This window comes from Xenopus tropicalis, chromosome 7 (genome assembly GCF_000004195.4).
Source record: "Xenopus tropicalis strain Nigerian chromosome 7, UCB_Xtro_10.0, whole genome shotgun sequence".
NCBI lineage: Eukaryota > Metazoa > Chordata > Amphibia > Anura > Pipidae > Xenopus > Xenopus tropicalis.
The window spans coordinates 74,353,371-74,374,228 of NC_030683.2; the positions used below are offsets into that span (position 1 = coordinate 74,353,371).

The following is a 20,858-nucleotide window of genomic DNA, read 5'->3' on the forward strand; positions in this document are numbered from 1 at the left end:
GTGCTGCAAACTCATTAAAAATAAAGGCTGTCCCTTTAAATATGTTCTTTTTCTTTCATCTTTTCATTCTATCCTGGAGTTTTTTCTTTCCTCCAAAAGACAGATGAACTGGCTGAGCACTTTGTACAGTACACCCTCTGTAAAGGAATGGGTCTATTAGGCAACTAATATGCGGAGAGTGGTCATACGCGCACAAAAGGAATACAAAACTGCACTTCTGCCATCTGTAGTAGTTGCACAGACACAAGCCATATATATTATCCAGCAAGTGTAAATTATTACAAGATCTCAAAAGAAAAAGCAGATTTGCAGAAACTTTAGAACATTTTAGCAAGGTGTGGCCTGTATTCTGGCACATTATAAGGTTAGAAAATGCAATGCCAGTTAAATAAACTATTCAGCACTCTCAGACACAGTAGAAAGTGTAAATATAATATTTAATCCAAATAAAGTTTAGGAGTTGTCATATCATTATATTGTTTAGAATTGTACACAGTGTATTTCTGACCTTATCAATTCTTTGTAACATAAGCATTCCTTTGCAAAAAACATTTGCAAAAAGTGTATTTTAATTTCCACGCTGTAAAGGAGGGGGGGGGGGGGGGCATAAAGGCAATAGCTTAGAGTTTCCCTGGATAGGAGGGAGAGTTCCAAGAGGAAATGATCCCTTGAGGTCCATTGAGTAATGCATTGCCCAAAGGTATACAAATTGTATCAGTCTCTGTGGCTAATGTAAGGACGTTGAGAAGCAAACGTCTGGGTACATTTTAGTCTGTGAGGACCTGGGTAAGACTCAAAAGGCTTGACATACAGACAAAATAGTTACGCCTAGCTAGGAACAGTACTACATCCATGTCAGCCATCTTAGAGGAGGAAAGCCAGCCAATTAGGCAACTTTGGCTCCGTCAGTGTTGGCACTTCACTCCCTGAAACCCCCTCACAGTTTTCCCTACCTTAGCTCTGGCATTCTTCATGCATAGTTACAATCACTGTGTAACAGAATCACAACAATTACATGTGCCATTATTATTGTTATTAATAAATGTAACCTCTGCTGATATAAACAATGTGGCAACTCACTTTATTTGTAATTTGTATAAGACAATAGACAATAGACAATAGAATCTGCGCTTTTAGCAAGCGGAGTGAAGTATTCCTTCAATACTACCTTGAGCATGTGCTACATTAAAATGGGAGAAGTAGCAGACTAAAAAAAAACAGAGTAATTTTGTCTGGACAAAGAAAACAGAATATCTTTGTAACTTGTGTCACATCTTGCAATGCATGCTAATAATCTAGTCTCCTTCACAACCCCACCCTCATTATTATGCAGATTGCGCTGAGGCCTTGCATTCTTTGACCATTCCTACGGGAAACAACATAGAAAGAGAACCTCTTTGCACTAGTATATTATCTGTTTAGAAAAATGTATACTAGGGCTTTAGTACTTAATTCCCAGGGGCAAAATTTGTAAAGTAAATGCTTTGAAGCTGCTAAAAAAGAAATGTCTGCCAGCCCCAATAAAAAATATTACTTGGCTTAGATGTTTAATAACTTAACACTGGAATTAAAAATGAATAGAAATAAAATAAAAACGGTTGTGATTTGATAAGCATTGTTCTCAGTGTGCTTATAAATTAACATCTAAACTCATGGTTAAGGTTCCACATAGTTGATTTTTTTAAACCAATAAAATATATATATAAGATCTACACTAGTATCATGACGCTACCTACTCTCAGACACCAGATTTCACTTACTTTAATCATATAGCCCACCGTCTCACATGGACAGTAAAAGTCCTGTGCATCATATTTATATTTATTACTGCAGTTATGACTGATTGTCCATAATTTCTTCCTTTCCTGCCCTGCCCCACCTGTATGTACTCCACCTTTGCCTGTTCTTAAAGGAGAAGGAAAGGTAAAATCAATGGAGGGTGCCAAAATGTTAGGTACCCCCCAGTCATTGCAATTGTTTACCTTTTACCATAGGCTGGTGCTCCTGTTAGGAGAAAATTGCACCAGCCTTGGGTAGCTGTGAACGCGCAATCCTCTTCCTCAACGCGTGCACAGAATGAAAAGCCGGCTTTTTTGTTAAAGTTATGCTTTTCACTCTACTAGGCAAGAAGACAGAAAAAGTAAGAGGATCACTCTCTCGCAGGTACCCCTGGCTGATGCGGTTTTCTCCTAACAGAAAAGGAGGGTATAAGGTAAGTGATTACAATCACTGGGGGGGGTGCCTAACATTGGCACCCCCCCAGTAATTGTACCTTTACTTCTCGTTTAAGCCTTTGTTTGGATGTCCCTGCCCATGCCCCTTTCAGCCACTCTCTACATGGCCCCTGTACACATTCCACAACTATCCTTATCCTCGGTCCTCTTTCTGTCTACCATTCCCTCTGACCCACCCCCAGTTGCCATGCAGCTGTTTCCACATGCAGTCATCCTTCTACCTGCTGGGCCATTAGACATACTAGGTAACTGTTTTCCCCTACTGGTCTTTCCACCTTCTTCCCCCTCTGTCTACTACACACACTCAGCAACTATCCACTTCCTTTGTCATCCTTCAACTTGTCACCCTCCCTGGCCCTCTGCTCACACTCAGCAACTATCTTCCTCTTTAGTCCCCTGCCTTCTGGCCCGACTGTCCATCCCTCCCTCCAGCTTCATTGCCTGTTCAATGTCATAACTGCTAGTCTGCATAATGTTTGCAGCTCAATTAACTTGATTAACTCAATTATGCTTGTGGTAATAAGGTTGAGTTCAGAAAAATTTAAACTGGTGCTAATTAAAGATGTCAAAAAATTGCTTACTAGCATTAGATTGTTGTAATTTTTTCTAACACATTTGTGTGATTCTTAAACTGTATTTTCAAATACATTAAACTGCAAACCAAAAGATAATTTAATACAAAAACAAATTTCACTACACTGGTATAACCAATGATCATTTTACAAAAAGTTTTAAGCTAAGCTAAGTTAAAGCTAATAGCACAGGAGGGCATTTCTCCTCCTTAGTAGAAAGGCAGGTGGAGGAAAATGGCAATCCAAGTGGATCAGTTCCCAAAAGTATGCATTTTTGCACTTAAATCCACTCTGTGTGCTCACACAGGCTGTGCCTTTCAGTACACTTACAAGAGAGTAGATCTGCATGGATTAGCATAATGGCACACACGGCTGTTACTCCACCTGCATAGAAACACTGATGGGAACCTAACAAAATGAATTTGCTTACATCTACTCCTGTAATTGCACTGACAGGCACAGCTTCGGCCTGTGTGAATGGAAACTGTTGCATTTCTGCACCAAAATCTGTTTCATGTGTTTGCCATGCTTGTCAGTGCACAGGATGAAGTGGATGGGAGCGGATCTGCTGTTTTTTCTCTGCTGGAGTGCTAATGCAAAAAAACAGCCGTAGTTTAGTAGACTAGGGACAGATTTATCAACGTATAAAATTTGAGCCTACCACAGCAAATATTTAACGCTCTCTATTCATTCCTGTGGGATTTTTAGAGGCGTATTTATCAAAGGGTGAATGATAGCAGCAGATTTTCAACATTCTGAATTTCAGGGATTCAGAGATTTTTGAAACCACAAGTAAACTAATTTCCATGAAAACCATGAATATCTAGTCATTTATTTAAAAAATCTGATTGAAAAAGCACAAACAAATTAAAATGCATAACAAAAACTACAAGAACCACAACTTTTTCATGGTTTTTACATTTTCCTATGAATCTTTGTGGAATTACAAACTACCCGCCCCCCCCAAAAAAACCTCTAAAACCACAAATTAAAAATTATTACAATTTGCCTTGTACAACTCCTACTGACTTCTATGTGACTTTAACAGTTTTTAGATGGCATATTTACATTTTTTGTGGTTTTGATAAAAATGGTGAAAAATTGGTGTTGCAAGTAAACTGCTGACGAGCTGACGAGTTTCAATAGAAGTCAATGAGAATTTTCTTTAACAACTTTATTTACTTATTTTCCCAGTTATTAAAGCATTCAAGTTTTTTCATTGAAAATTAATTGTAACAATGTAATTCAGCAGGCAACTTTCTTTTTCTGAGACAAAGCACATTCTGGAATGATTTAGGAATAAAATCTTTTTTTTGCAATTGTGAGGGTTTTTTTTGCAATATAAATTTCTTGTATTTACTTCAGGGTGTTTTTCAATTAAAATTGCTCCCTCGCTCTAAGATGGCGTAACCTATGGTCATACTGTGACAAGTTTGCCAACATTCTACAAAAATTGTGATTGCAAAGTTGAAAATGTTTTTTTCACAAAAATCGATTTTCTTAAAATGTTAGTCTATGGGAAAGTCTCACAAAGAGCAAAATATATTCAAATGCATTTTCATGTTGTAAATAACAGTTAGTTATTTCTAAATCAGCCCCAGAATAAACCAGCCCCAGAATGTGACAAGCAATATATAGAACTATGTTGTAAACAATTTGCTTGTGACATAAATGACAATTTCATAATGCATAAAAAATTTTTTTTTTTACAATGGGATGGTCAGTGGGAAGGTATACGAGGATGGGCACCAGTTCCCTGATAATGGTAGAAGGCCGTCATTCAGCAGCTGTGATGAGTTTATTTGCAGCAAAATGTGAATTTAATTAGGCTCTTCACACTTAACTAACTCTTCTATTTCTGCAGATCCAAGGTCTTTGATTCTCTCAGCTTAATCCTTTTAGCCCTAAACCTCTTCCAGCTGCTGATGAATCTGTGCAGAATATAGCAACTTCAGGTTCCCCAGATGGCTACGGTTCTTTTTGACAAAGTATAAACTTTGCCCCTTGGGAGTTTTCCGTACAGACAATGGTGCTGTGGTGAATATGCTTCCGGGCCAGTATGGGCTTTATGCAATTGCAAGGACCACAAAGCATGCATGAGGAAAATAATGTATTTGAATATGTTATAAAATGGATTTTAAACCAAAATAAAGCCAAACCTAGCAAAAAAGTACAGTTTTGTAGCTTTTAAAATTATAATATTATTGTAAAGATACTTTTTTCATTTAAAACTACTTTTCATTTATATTTCAGTAATTCTGGTTTCAAATGGTTATTTTTTGTAAACTGTGCACTGCGAAAACAAAGAGAAATTAAACTTTCATAGCTGTGTTGCACCACCAAATGTTCAAAAAAGGGTTAAACATGCTGGAAAATTCAGCAACGTCAGGACAAGATTCGTAAGACAACAATAACCAGAAAACATCAAAGTATATTTTTATTTCTGTGATGTTTACATATATGGCACTATTTAAATTAATATACAAATATATGTGTACAGAACCATTTTTTCCTTCTTTCTAAAACAATATATAAATACACACATATATTCATACCTATACCTGTCATCTCTCCTTGGATTCCCTTACCCTAAGGACATTCCTCTGGTTTTCCCCAACTACCCCTACCTTTAAGTTAACTTTAAGTATGTTATAGAACTGCCAATTCTAAGCAACTTTTCAATTGGTCTTTATTATTTATTTTTTATGGTTTTTAATCATTTGCCTTCTTCTGATGACTATTTGCATCTTTCAAATGGGGGTCAGTGACCCCAGCAGTCAGAAACCTACTGCTCTGTAAGGCTCTGTAAGGCTACAATTTTATTGTTACATTTTATAACTTATTTTTCTGTTCAGGTCCTCTCCTATTCATATAACAAACTCATTTAAACTGGTTGCTAAGGTAATTTGGATCCTAGCAACCACATAACTGCTGAAATTCCAAACTAGAGAGATGCTGTACAGAATGTAAAATAACTAAAAAACTACAAATAAAAAAGACTAATTGCAGACTGTCTTAAATTATTACTCTCTACAGCATAGTTAAAGTTAACTTAAAAGGTGAACAACCCCTTTAATACTTTTAGTTGGTCTTCATTTTTTTATGGTTTGTATTTTTTTATTGTAGCTCTCCATTTTGGAATTTTAGCTTTTGTTAGGTTCCAATTTTACCTAGCAACCATGTGGTTTAAATGAGAGACTGAATTATAAATAGAAAGGCAAGTAATACCAAGTAACAATAATAATCAAATTGTAACATCAAAGAACAATAGGTTTTTGCCTGTTGGGTTAGTGAAAGCTGGGAGGGGCAGACGAAAAAGGCAAATAATTCATAAACTATAAAAATAAAATAGTACATTCTGTAACATACATAAATGTTGATTCACTAAGGTGCGATAACGTTATTGCATGCTTTTTTTGCGTCAAAATTGACACAAAAAAACCACGTGATTCGTTATTATCACATGCGTTAAGTCGCATATCACGTGCGTTAAATAGCGTGCAACTGCATGCGTTAATTTTACCACATTGCGTTAATTCTCGCGCAGAAATAATACTAACACATGATTCACAAACACTTAGATAAATATTGCATTAGTCTATGCGAAAATTAACACCTACTTGGGGCAGGCGGTACTTATAGAAAAGTACAGTTCATGAGCTTTTCATGAGGCAACACAACACACTTTGAAGTGTGATTTATTTAAGTCTGTGTTGGCCCTAGAGTGATGCAGCCTCCAGTTTGCAGGGAAATGGTCATTGTCAAAAAAAGTAGTTTTACGAACATAATGGTGTGTATGGCTAATATGGCGTGCGCGCGATAAGTAGCGCATGTGCGTTAATTAGCGCGCGTTGCGTCAAATACCGCACGAAAATAGTCTTCGCGACTTAAATAATGCAAACAGCATCGCATCTAAATTAACACAAATATCCTTTTAGTGAATCGTGCATTAAGATGCAAAAAATAAGACTAAATAAAATTTTTAATGCATCCTATAAATAGCGCTTGTTTTATCGCACTTTAGTAAATCAACCCTATAATGTGAACTTTAAGGTATACTACCCCTTTAAATAGGGTAGCCTATGCTTCCCCCACGTGTGTACAAATGGTGCATGCATGCAGCACTACAGATATGCGTACAAAATATAAAGTTAAAGGTTGTGAATTAGTGATAGGTGCTAATATCTTTTATAAAGTGACTATAACTTGCCAAATTAAAGAAAAATCCAACTTTTGTATTAATTTAGGAGAACTCAAAATCACAAAATAAGTCTTAGGGTTTGGGTATTGAATCGATTGCATTATACAAGTTGGATGTAGTGGCATGGGTCAACATATAATGGGATCACATGGAAGCTCTGTCATCAGACACAACGCGCCTGATGGTTTTTGATAGACTTTTGTCTTATTGAAATACATTGACTGTCAGATGTAAATGTTGGAAGAGAAAACACCATGATATGACTTTATAGCATTACAGCTATAGAGATCAGATTTTGTAAGGTCCTACGAAATCTTGTGCTGTTGTGTGGTGTTGCATGGCAAGATTTTGTGAGTTTGATCAAATCTCACCCACAAAATCTGAAAAAAAATCTCCTGTGTAGTTTAGCCCCGTGTCACCTATATTTCCCTCCCATGTGTGAACAAATTATAGTACAGGTATAGGACCCGTTATCCAGAATGCTCGAGACCAAGGGTATTCTGGATAAAGGGTCTTTCTGTAATTTGGATCTCCATACCTTAAGTATACTAAAAAATCAATAAAACATTGATTAAACCAAATAGGATTGTTTTGGATCCAATAAGGATTCATTATATCTTAGATGGGATCAAATACAGAGTACAGTTTTGTTATTACAGAGAAAAAGGAAATCATTTTTAAAAATCTGGATTATTTGATTAAAATGGAGTCTATGGGAGACAAGCTTTCCATAATTCGGAGATTTCTGGATAATGGGTTTTCAGATAACGGATCCCATACTGTACCTGTATATGCATGTAGCACTACAGATGTAAGTGTAGAAGGAGAAGGAAAGGTGCACACAAACTATAATGCAAATAAATTCACCGTATGCTGTTTCCTTAAACTCTGTACTTATGATCTGAAATCTGTACTATGGTCAAGTATTCAGCACTCATTTTCCCTGCAATCTTGTACAGTCCAACCCACCAGTCTTATCTCAGTGATGCCACTTCCCTCTGCCACTCGATCAATAAGCGCATTTGCTTGGCATCGCTGAACCAGAAGAGATGATGGCTAAACAAGGCCTGTGCAGGGCTTAGGCATATTACTCTGCTTATGCTCCTGCGCAGAATATTTGCAGAAAAATGATATATCAAGGAATGTAATAAGAGTAATTATTGTGAAAAATATGTATAAAGGGGAAGAAAAAGTCAAACACTAAGCTGAGGAAGGAAGGCAATCCAATTCCTATACAGAGTAGGCCCAGTTCCCAGCTCAAGGGCAATGGTACACAGGGAGATTACCAGCTTGCGGGGAGCAAAACACAAGTAATTGTCCCTCCCCTGACCTAAAGAGTAACTGCCTGGATCCTGCTGGTACTGACTTGTGGCACTATTCAGGTCAATGCAAGGGCATTTGTAAATGTTTTGTCACCTGTCTGCTGAGCTGGAAATCTTGTAGCTGGCAAAATGCTGGCAACTCACCTGGATTTTCTAAGTTCTAGGCACCAAGCTTTTTATTTAAAAAAATAAATAAATCTAATACAGAAACCACGCATAAGTTCAGGAACTCACATGTGGTATAAATAAGTGATTGCTCAAGCAATATTAAATCTACACCCCATCAGGAACCACATTAACACATATCAAGATTATACATTCATAAAAATGTTGTCATATACAGTAACTCATCTGACTATTGTTCCAAGAATATCATACACAGCAAATTAGTGATCTATAAAATATCATCCTAACTGGCCTTCACGTTAGTTCCCCATACACTACTTTGTGTATCACAAGAAGGCCCACTAACACAGCGTGGGAATCCAAGACTTAATCTAAAGACGTAAAAAGATAAACCCTAAAAATTTTGCCAGATACTAAAATGGGATTGAAAACAATATTTCATATAACATGAACAATAATATTAATGTTAAAATGTATAGATGCTAGAAATCATTATAGTATGTATAGTTGTATATAATGCCTAGCATAAAAAAATGCATAATCAAAAAAAAATATATATATATCTTAGAATATCACTCACTGTCCTCTGATGTGGTGACTCCAGCTTCAATCTGCAATAAACAAGCTTTCTCTCCAGAGGCAATCCCCATTATCAATGTTTGGTGAATTTCGAGTTAGCATTGAGTTTTCTTGAAAAAAATCATTGTGCTGAGTTGAAGAATTGCATTCTTACTCATATTATTGTATGTCTCAGGCCCAAGAAACTAGTGTGATTGTCTAGGAACAATGTCACATAAAAATCTGATGTCTAGAATATCCCAGGGGGTCCTGGGCCACTCCTCTTTCACTAATCCCCTGGTTGCTGGAAAGCCAGGACTCACAGACGAGTAATGCAGTGTTGGGCCATCTGACACCGTTGTGTATAAACAGAAAGCAATTTGTTAAGCGCACAGATCTAAAATCAATTAAAAGCCACATGCCCATTAGGAAGTATTACCCTCCACAACATACTCTAAAGCAAACTGAACAAACATATTATAAGACTGAGGAGTTAAAATGCCCCAAAGTGTTTAAACCAGAAATAATCCACAAACTGCATCTCTTTTACAGCTCATGGAATGCAATAGCGTGTCATGTTGCATGTACAGTATAATAAGAGCATAGTTATGGAACTAAATGCAGCAAGTTTGACCCGAGTTTTATATATATACTCAGAATAAAAAAACTGCAGTGGTACAGTATTTAATATATAAATCTATTTGGAGTTTATCACCTGTAAATTGAACTATAGTAAGATATGAGTTATTTTGGTTGACTGAATTCATGATGAAAAAAGGCAAAGGGAAAAAATGTAACCACAGAAAGTCAAAAACAGAATAGAGAAGGAAAGAATCATTATGAAGCAAAAAGAGATGGGCAGAAAAGTAAGGTAGCGGAAATAGTAACTGCATTCACTTAGAACTTCAGGCACTTTGCTAAGAGTGGCCAGTGTTACTCCCCCTCACCCCCCTTTGTCGAGAATAAAGTGTAATTCCAAGCTGGTCATCTTGGAACTAGAGAATCACGGGAAAGTGTAGAGGGCAGGTGAGATATAGAAGAAGGAAGACTACTGAGAAAAATGGCGCATCAGAGAAGGAAAGAGACAAAAGAACAAGGGATTAAAGGGGAAGCAACAAGGAGGGAGGTGTCTAAAAATTAGAGAAGAGTGGTAAAAAAAGATTTAAAAACCAACCTATGCAACAATGCATGGCAACCAGCCAGATGTTTGTTTTCATTATTTTAGCTGAAGCCGGCTGAAAAAAAAATTACAGTGACTGCTATGGGTTACTGCAAGATGCAAATCTGCCAAATAAGTGAGCATCAATATGAGCTGCAGTTACTACCTGGGGGAGCTCCTTTAAGCCTGCTCCAAGAGCCTGTTCTCTGTAGCTTGGTCAGCATGAAAAATACTACCACTTTCAGACAATACTATCACCTTTCAGAAACTACACCATTAGAAACATGCAAGCAAACAAAAAAAAAATAGTTTGAGAAGAAAAAGGTGTAACACAAAGCCAGGAATATAGAATAGAATAGAATATATCTTTATTGTCATTGTCACAATAGTAAACAACGAGATTTAAAAGAACAAGCGACAACTCAATATATATTGTATGACCATGAAATTACACACAAAGGAAGCAAGGAAAAGGTGCAAACATTCCACGTGCAACAGCACACTAGTGTTATTAAATACACTAAGAAAACAATAAAATTCACAAACTTTCTTCCACTGTCGGAAGTGCTCCCTAAACCGTTTCCGTATTCGCAAAAGGCAAATTTTTTTGCACAGAGGCATTAATTGTCACATTGCAAATAATTTTCCCCCCACATGTGCAGTTTTGGGTTGTCAAGTTACTGCTCTAGCACAGAATCTTCAAACAAAACATCTCAGAGTTACCGGTCTACTACTGTATACTGAAGAGTGCAGGAGGGTTTCTGAAGTACAAAAATTCCTCAGCTTTTTTCTAGGTGGTAAATACCATAGAAGAACTGGCTCTTTAACACTTGCTCTCATACCACAGTGTTTGGGAAAGGCAGCCTGAACCAGGGAGCTTCATTGTTTTTCCAGCAGATTACCAACACATCCTTACATATTTAAGGATAGTAATATTACTATATTATATAGTGTGTGTGTATATATATATATATATATATATATATACAGGTAAAAAGTGTCGGCACTCACAGGGTTTGCATGAAATACTCACAGACAGCAAGTCATAGTCAGATGCAATAAGGTGAGGTTTATTGGTCCAATAAACCTCACCTTATTGCATCTGACTATGACTTGCTGTCTGTGAGTATTTCATGCAAACCCTGTGAGTGCCGACACTTTTTACCTGTATTCCAATAACATTGCTCTGGCACCCAGGTATCGTCTATAAAGGTTGGTGTGCTCTTCATCTGGCATTGCATATATATATATATATATACGGTGTATGAGTTACATATTATTCTATGCAATCATGTCACATGCAACTGCCCTAACTATTAACCAGATCTAAAGTTTTTATACTGTCATATCATGATATAACTAATCACTTATAAAGTATGAGGGTGGGTGGCTTAATTTATTTATTGTAGCAGGTAAACCAGCAAGCATTTCTTTTTACAACCCGCTCCCTCAACTTATACACACATCTTATTAACTCAAACTGCTGTATTTGACAAGGGCACTGTCAAGATCCACATTTGTGCTTTATGACTTTATTCATTCTATTATACCTATACATTTTTAAAAGTTTTGGGACAAAGAGTCCAATATTTTAGTCACATTTTTATCTTTGCGCAGCCAGTAACAAAATAAATATTAGGAACCTTGCAAACATCAGTAATAATGGAAATGTGATAGTTACTCTAATTTGTAAAACCTTCACATTTACACACTCTATTGAAATTAAAGAGAAGAACTTCAATCCAGAAGGTGTTGCCATTGTTACAAGTACATTTGTTATGACCTATTAAAAGGGCTGGCTTGGAGGACGTTATTAGTTAGAATTTTTAAGAACTATACATATTATTTGGTACATAAGCAGTGCCAGTAAAGTGCCAGGATATATGTCTCATTGTTCCAAGGGTATCATATCCCCTGTAAAAACTGGGACTGGCTCCTGCATCTATTTGGCTTTGCAGCTTGGAACCAAATACTTCTTACTCACTACTATATACATTGTTTCCTGTTATAATACACTGATGGCACTGTGTTTAAAATGATATCCTGTCACTCACCTTCTAACATAAGTGCTAGGTCTGTGCTCTAGTTCTTTACTTATTTCAGGGATTCGACAGGATAGGTATTGGTACTCTGTCTTTAAAGGAAACTAATAGAACCTTTCTCATAGTGGGATGAAGTAAACACATAGCTTTAAAAAAAGATAAGGGAAGAAAAATGTTAGCATTGCTGTAAAGAATAAAGATAATGCTGTCCAATGTGCTGGTTGTATCTGTTTAGTTCCCATGTTATACTTGTCTTGAAGGACTGTCCAGCTGATGATCTTATAATATGATAAGTTATGTATGTGAGTGAGTCACTGGAAATGTTTAGATATGGATGAAAATCAGGATTCTTAAATAATGTCAACAGGGGATAGTGTTTAAATAGCCAGTTGGGTTTAGTGCAGACAAAACACAAAAAAGATTGAAACTGTGAAACTGTGAAAGATCACTAGGCTAGATTTTAAACTGCATGAGGCTTTATGACTCCATAAAATAGTCCCTGAGATGTTCCCATTTACACAGAGCACATTCAAGTACAGCCCACTTAGGTGGATGCAGTAAAATAAACCAGTGCAGTAATTGGGAGGTTTTGGCAGCAGAGATTTTTGCCTTTTTGATTCTGCCCTACTGCATTAAATTAGGGTAGGATGACAAGTTATTACTAGACTAACAATTAGTTACATAATTGAAAAGTTGCTGTTGTCCCCTACCCATTAGGGAATCTTTTATCAAACATTAAACGGTGCAGCCAGCACAGACTAGACTGAGGTCTGAGGCTGACCTAACCAGACAGAGAATATGGGTCAAGACATTATTTTCTTATGTACATCAGACTATAATAGATGTTCATATAACATTTTTTTTTTTTCTTCAGACACATTACAATAAATACTCACATCCAGGGACTCCTTGTGGTAAGCTTTATAGTTACACTATAAAAAATTATATACAGTAGGCACAGATAAATTCCTACTAGACAAAAGCAAAAGAGCCAGCGAAGGGCAGAGAAGGGCAAGGGAGACTGAAGCCCCGTGGTTAACATTATTCAATCAGTAAAATCTTTTTGCACTAAGAAATGTATCACATCATGCTGAAAAGGCCAGCACAGATTGAGATACATTTGTTGAACAAATGACTTTGCGTACCTTTCAACATTAACCCAGTCTTGAATCTTTTGTGCACTTTTCAAGCTGTGTGCATTATAAAGAAACACAAAATTCACCTAAAATACCACAAAAGACCCAAGCAATGTTGTATTTGGGCTTCACATTAACATTTTTCACTACTTATTTGAACCAAGGCTTTATTGTGGCGGCAGCTGTTTATAGGATATATGTTTGTTATTGCAAATTCCCCTTTTGTCTATATGGAAGCTATTTTTTTATTGACATTTAGTTATTTTGCAATGTTACCTTGCAGTCTTCTACACTTGAATTGTGGGAGCTATTGATATTTAGTTGCTTAGCTTAGAATGTTCTATTATTACACCTGCAGATGGAAAAGTATTCTGCAAATAGAATTAAAGAGCATGGTACCGATAAATAACCCGGTATTTGCACAAACTTAGAAGGGAGTTGGTGAATACAAAATAAAATTGCCAACCACTGTTTATATTAGGGGCACCTCTATCAACTTTGTACCTGGCCAGTAATCAATCAGATTTTTTGTTTTAACTGTTCCTCCTGCAGCTAACTGAAAAGGTTAATAATTGGTTTGTTGTTATGGATTAGTGCCCAGAAGCAGATTTGTTCAGTATTGATAAATGCGCTCCAGTATTTTTTTACAGCATGGTGTATGGAATAACTATTCATTCTACCTGTGACTTTTAGTTTTTTAGAACCATTTTTTATGTTAGATTTAGAAGATTCTCAGTAGGGATGAGCAAACTTTTATACCTGGTACAATTTTGCTGCAAAATTTGCAATTTCACAAGTGGCATAAGGCAATGTATATGCTATTGCCGAACTAAAAATGCCTTAACTGCAATGTCATGTTGCCTTCCGATGGACTCTCAGCTAAAGAATCACAGTTTAGCACATTTTCTGACAAGGCAAAATGCAGCAGTTCCACTCATGACTAATTCTCAGTTATCATCATTACCTACCTTGCCTATGCAAAATTGGATATTTCTTTGATATTTTGATCTGATGTTAAGGTCTTAAAGAGCATACATAATTCTATTAGATCTATCCATCATATAGATCATATCCAAGTTACTATAAAGAAATGTCTTAATTCTCAATCATGGAATTACTTGGATTTTAAGAGGTGGATAAGTGCACAAAAATAATTTATATTTATTTTGAGAAAAAGTAAATTTCAGATACACAGTGCTGTGCAAACTTGTGTTTTCCAAACCATTCGAAACTATTATTTTAGTAAATTTATATCATTTACACCAAACGGTGTTAATGGCTACACATCACACAACTATGTACTTAAATCTGGCAAAAATAGATTCTAATTAATTTATGAGAGATAACTTCCAAAAATATTTAGATCAAAGACAAGTTGATTAAATTGGAACCTTATTATGTCCTACAGGACACTATTATGCACATTATTAATGTAACTCAGAATATCTTGTAAACCTGCTGGGATATTTAGTATTCAGTGGCACCACCCATGATTTCCGTTAACATGAAAACTAAAATGTGCTTTAGTTTTGTATATGCTACTGAGGCTGTATTCGAAAAGGGCAAATACAAGTTGGTGGCTATTATGCCTTAACCAATGTCAGGGAAATGGGCAACAGCTGTGTTTCATAGACCTATTCTTGTGTAACCCTCCAAGGAGAGAATTACCACAATAATGTGACAGTGTTTGCTTGCTCTGTTAGCCCTCACCTCTCTATTTAGGCCCCAGAAAATGTCAATGTTTAGCAAGCTGATCTATTTGTGGGCTTGGTGAGCCTGCCACAAATTTGTAGGGCAAGTTTGTATTGCAAGTTTACGAAAGGACAGAGTTTAATCAATTCATTTACAATCACAGTAGGCCAAAGCTTTTAGATCTAAACTAAGTTTAACTTTATTTAACCTATCAATTTAAGGGTGATGATAGGTAAGTCTAATTTTTTACTGTAGGAAATCATCCTTCGCGGTATTTTGGGTGCTTTTTCACGAATGGGAGATGCTATTTCCTGTCCCTTAATGGATTAGCTTGCTGAACATTGGCATTTTCTAGGGCCTAAATAAAGAGGTGTAGGTATAGTGAATTAAATGAGAAAAGTAAACCCTGTCACATTATTGTGTAAATTGACTTGAATTCAGCATCATCTTTATCCCAAATAGCTCTTGATATACAGAACTTGGACTATTTTTGACTGTTTCACTGTATTGTTGATTGTTTCCATTCCCCCCTGTATTTACATTTTATCTACAGTACACATTAGCTGTTGCCTTTAAGGGCTCTGGCACACGGGGAGATTAGTCGCCCGCGAAAAAACTCCCTGTTTGCGGGTGACTAATCTCCCCCAGTTATCCAATTTATGCAGAGCAATACTGAAAACTTAAACCCCTGGTTGCCTTCACCTGCCATCCCACCGGCGACAATGTAAGTGTACATTGTACATGTAAATAGGCTTATCTTTCAGCAAACTACTTTTTTGCATAAAGTTAGAATAATGAATAACATTTTTTTTTAGTCTTGACCAGTTTTGACAAATTATATTTTTATTTTTCAGTGTTTTAGAATTATATACTAAAGGTTCAAAAATTATGTTGCTTTACCATCTTTTTGCAACAATATAACAGCTTATTTTATTTACAGTAGCAAGGCACCATTAGCCTGGAAACACAACAAGCTAAGAACTTTTTATATTTAGCACTGCCTTTCTAAGTTCTAATGCCGTAGGGTATCTTGTTCAGTGACATCCACTGAACACCGAGTCAAACAACAACAGGTTTGACAGCAATAAAAAGACCCAACTAAAGGTTTACAATAGTACATACAAAAGACGAACAGTACCCTCACTCTGTATGCATGGATAAATATAACGGTGGGACCAATATTTAAACAGAAAGGTTTACTCGTAAAAAAATAATGAATATTAGCAAGCACGAATGAGCATTTTTTGTGTTTAACCTGATACAGATTCTCAATGAAATTTGCTTTTTCGCCAGTGGCCAAAGTCTGCTAGAATTTCACTATATGTTACGTTGCTGTTAAAAATTCTACAAAAAAAAGCCTATTTATTCTAATGTATTTGGCACAAAAAATGTGTGAAAAACTACCAATTGATCCTAATGCATTTGGTGCGAGAGAAAATGCAAGAAAAAAATGCCCATTTGTAATTTTACAAATTTTTCATTAATATGGGGCACTTTCGCTCATCACCGATAGCAAGAAGGCCTAAATGCATTTGCTAAAGATTAGTCAGCTCTTAATTAAACCTTGTGAAGTAATAATGGAAAGTAGACAGAATTTAACATACAGTATATTCACTGCGTTATGATTTCTTTCATAATGGGAGAGGGAGGTTAATAAATCAGTTCTAAAACAGATTTTAGTATTGTACACTGGAAAATTGGTGTTCATTTGCAAATTTACTTTTAATTCTGTAAATTATTTGTTTCCACTACTTTGCCCCTTGAGACCCTTAAGACAGGCTAAATTTTGCTTCAGTGCTATATTAACCTCTAGGTAAATATTTTTTTGAATCTCTCTCAATGACCAATTACTTGTGTTTGGTTTGGTCCTGTGTTTTACAGCATAATTTCTAAATATTTGGCATCATCTCTTCTCTTCAGAAAGCATCTTATTTGGTAGATGGAGAATAAAATCTGAATATTAATGCAATTTACCAGCAAAATAAAAACATGGGCATGTTATTCAGCCTCCACAGCGGGGTGTGTTAGCATACTAAATTATATTTCTGAAATTCATGAGGATTCATTTATTTAGGTTCCCAGGGGTTTAAGTTTTCAGTATTGCTCTGCATAAATTGGATAACCCACAGATAATTCCCTCATTGTACTCTGAGCTAAAATCCCTTCATTACAAAATTCTTGCAAGGTGAAATGCATTTATGCATTCTCTGTACATCCCATATGCCCTATCATTATTGGCAGAATATACTGCAATATCTCAAATGTACACAAATAATGGATTACTCAACCAGTAACACCTGCAGAAAAGATCTTTATTTATGTTTAACTGTTTATTTCTTTTTCTGATTTTGTGGGTAAGATCATTGTTTATAGCAGGAATTTTAATAAACATGCTTACTCTAATAGGTTTGTACACATTTGCCAGGTTTTTCACACACAAATGCAATAACGTTTTTAAAAGAGCAGGTGAACATATTTGAAAACCACTAAACTCAGGGTACAGAACTGGATCAATTATTATTTAACTGAAATACAAATATATTTACTACACTTTTGTCTGTGACCAGGGGCGTAACAATAGAGGAGCCAGAGGGTGGGGGGGGGCTGGGGACAGTGGGGTCTGGACCAGGATCTGCTTCTTCCATTTATCAAGTAAATCTTTGCTCCATGCTGGTTCAAAGGTAGGAGAGCAGGCAGAGCTTTACAGGCCAGTGGGCAGGGGACACGTAAGAGCTGAGGGTCGACGTGTCAGGGCGAACAAACCTTTGTAAGCTCTTCTGCCTTCCCCTCTGCATGGTAGTTGGCCTGTCCACCAATAATTGCTTCTTTAGTCCAGTTCCAGGAGCCCCTTACTTTTAAAATTTTCAAAATAAAATCTAAATTATTATTCAAGAAATATAAATCTGTTATTAGCAACAATGCCCCACAGACAGAATTGCCTGGGAGCTGAAGTCCAGAAGAACTAAAAGGCTATAAGGTGGTTAAAAAGACACCAATTCACAAATAAAGGCAGATAATATAAAAGAGAACAGTTCCTGAAGAGATTCTAATAAAGTCAGAAACTGGATTTGATTAAGGTAGAATCTGAGAAGCATATACAGATTTCACCGGAACAATTAATATTAAACAGTCACTAACTGAGTTGTTTTAGATGAGCTCAAGAAGTCATTTACTAAATAACCAACAATCTGTTTGTTGCTTCAGGGATATCTTTGCTTCTTCAGAAGGAAACTTGATGAGGAGATGAAGGAGGCTAATGCAACTAAAGGCAACACTGTGCATTGCTAATGGTTTATAGTAATCATTTTATTCTTACTCTATCAATTGACATGGTACAAACCATACAGTAAACAGGCAAAAAAATTACATGGCTTCCATTTGCGTGCACAAACTACTAACAAATAGCACAGGAACATAACAATGGTTGAAAAGTACAACAAATTAATTTAGAATGCATATAACATTTTACAGTATCCTGCTGAGAAGTTTAAAAGTACAGTAACTGATGAAATATGAAAATGTTACTCATAAATTGAACCTTAAGTGAAATAAAACACAGAGGGAAGTCAGCTTATTTTTTTAGACTCAAATCTAAGAAAGAATCAAAGCCTGTGTATTTAGTTATACCCCTACCTAAGTGCATATGCAGACAGGCCTTCTTGCAGCTAAATAATTAGACAGTGCCTGTCACTCGATTAAGGCAAAGCTGTCATTGAAACATAATAAGCAAGCCTTGTCCTTTAAGCTTGTCTGCACTCACCTGCTGACTTTCTTGGTAAGGGGGTGGGGGCACACTCTGGGTGGCCATCATTGTCAGAGCTGGTGCAGGGGACACATGTTGCATCATGGGATTGATTCACATCTAGAGCCCTGTTAAAGTGGAGAAAGTTGATCTGGATTAAAAGATATATAGTGTGCCATTACAACTGCAAGTAACTGGTCTTATAATTAATTTAGAATTGAATGTATAATATATTACTGATCTATTTCAGATTTTTGTGGCATGGTGGTAATTTGAAATTTGTTGGGAAAGAATCAGCCTTTTAATGATGCATCATGCGAACCCATAAAAATTTTGAAAAATAAAACAACAAATTTGACTGGAGATTTGTGTAACTTAATAGTAAAAGCAGGAAGTGCAGACACAACGGAATATATCTAACTTGAACCAAGTATTATATTTCAAAAGTTATATTATATCCAATGAATCCATCACAATTCAGAATTTAATGGGTGCCTCTTTAGACAGTGACACCAGTTATAACCCGTGTAAAAGTACAAAAAAAAACAGCTGAAGTGCAGTTTATTACATTACATTACATTAACATTTATTTATAAAGCGCCAACATATTCCGCATTATTAAGGGTCGTCATGCCACCCTCTACTCCATACCCAATCATACTGGCAAACGTCTCTTTACAAAAGTCAAATTTGCCACTGGAAGTCTATTAAAGACTTCAATAGCTTCAAATGTTCAAGACAATTAGAAAACATGGCATTAATCAGAATTATCCGACTTTTTGCCATATTAATTGAAAAGCACATATACTGTAAATAGAAGTTTAGTTCTTAGAGTAATTGATTGCATTTGCCTGTGTACACATAGCTAGTGTTCTAAATGAAAATGGTACATCTAAAATAATTAGCAGATGGGTTAAAATCCTGATGTTTTACTCCATATTTCCCAGACTTCAGAATCAAATCCCTTGCAGTAAATAAATATATTAGTGAAATATGTTTATATTTCAATCTCAAGATGATATTTTTAAGATATAAGCTAAAAATCTCTCCTATGAGGGAAGTCAAAACAGATTCAAGCAGAATTTACAGTGTGCAAGGAACAGTGGCCACACACGTGCTCCAATTCAGGTTAGAAAAACTCCTCTTTGGCACTTAAAAGGCAGATTTATCAAAAATCGATTTGTCATTTTTTCTTGCAGTGAAAAGCACAATAAAATAAAATATTTTCTGAAACACTGATCCAGAATTTTAATTTAATTAAAGAAAAAAAGTGAAAAGTTTCAAGAAAAAGCATGAAAACATGGCAAGTAAAAGTGAGTTTTTACAGAAGTCAATGGAGTTTCTATAGAAGTCAATCTTTATTTATTACATAGTTAACTTGGGTTGAAAAAAGACAAAGGTCCATCAAGCTCAACCCCTCCAAATGACCCCCAATGCTATATACATACCTATACCTCTCTATACACTCACACATATAAACAATATCACCAAGCAGGGCATTTCACAATCTCACTGCCCTGCTAAACCCTGAAGAACCACCATCACTAAAAGTTCTGTCGCTGAAGTCTAAATGGGAGGTCTCTAGTTCTTATTTTATGGGAGAAAAGAACACCTGCTATTTCTCTAATTTGTACTTTTAAAGAGTAATCATGCCCCTCGCAACCACCCCAACCTTGATATTTTTTCCTTATAGTTTAATCTCCAGCTCATTAATATCCTTCTGAAAGACTGGAGTCCAAAACTGTACCACATACTCAAGGTGAGACACAATGCTGTAATGTAATGTAAAGTAAATATGATGAGAGCACAGATAATCTAAGCATCAGTTTTGGGCTGATTTCTTTTTGAATATGGAATGTTATGGGTGTATATCATCACTGGATTGTAAGCATTTGTGTTTTTTAAATAACGAAGCTATGTTTATAAGGCCAAAACTCAAGCAAATGTAAGTGGAAATGCCACTTGAAACAGCAAATGATGGATTTTAAAAAAAATGAGGATTGAGGAAAGGAAACAACTATTTATCAACATTTGAATTTTCGATTTTTTTTCTAATTCAAAAAAATAAACTTAA

At 35.9% G+C, this 20,858-nt stretch overlaps 1 protein-coding gene across 5 annotated transcripts in view; it reads right to left on the reverse strand.

Annotated features, from left to right (window-relative positions):
- Positions 1-20,858, reverse strand: part of pknox2 (PBX/knotted 1 homeobox 2) — a 327,926-nt gene that overhangs the window by 119,513 nt on the left and 187,555 nt on the right. For 2 of the 5 annotated variants that reach the window (XM_031904839.1, NM_001127427.1), the window contains 1 exon segment: positions 18,803-18,912. The exons of 1 other annotated variant lie outside the window; for it this stretch is intronic. In XM_031904839.1, the coding sequence (XP_031760699.1) occupies positions 18,803-18,889 (87 nt within the window). In that variant the 5' untranslated portion in view covers positions 18,890-18,912. 5 annotated transcript variants of the gene reach the window in all.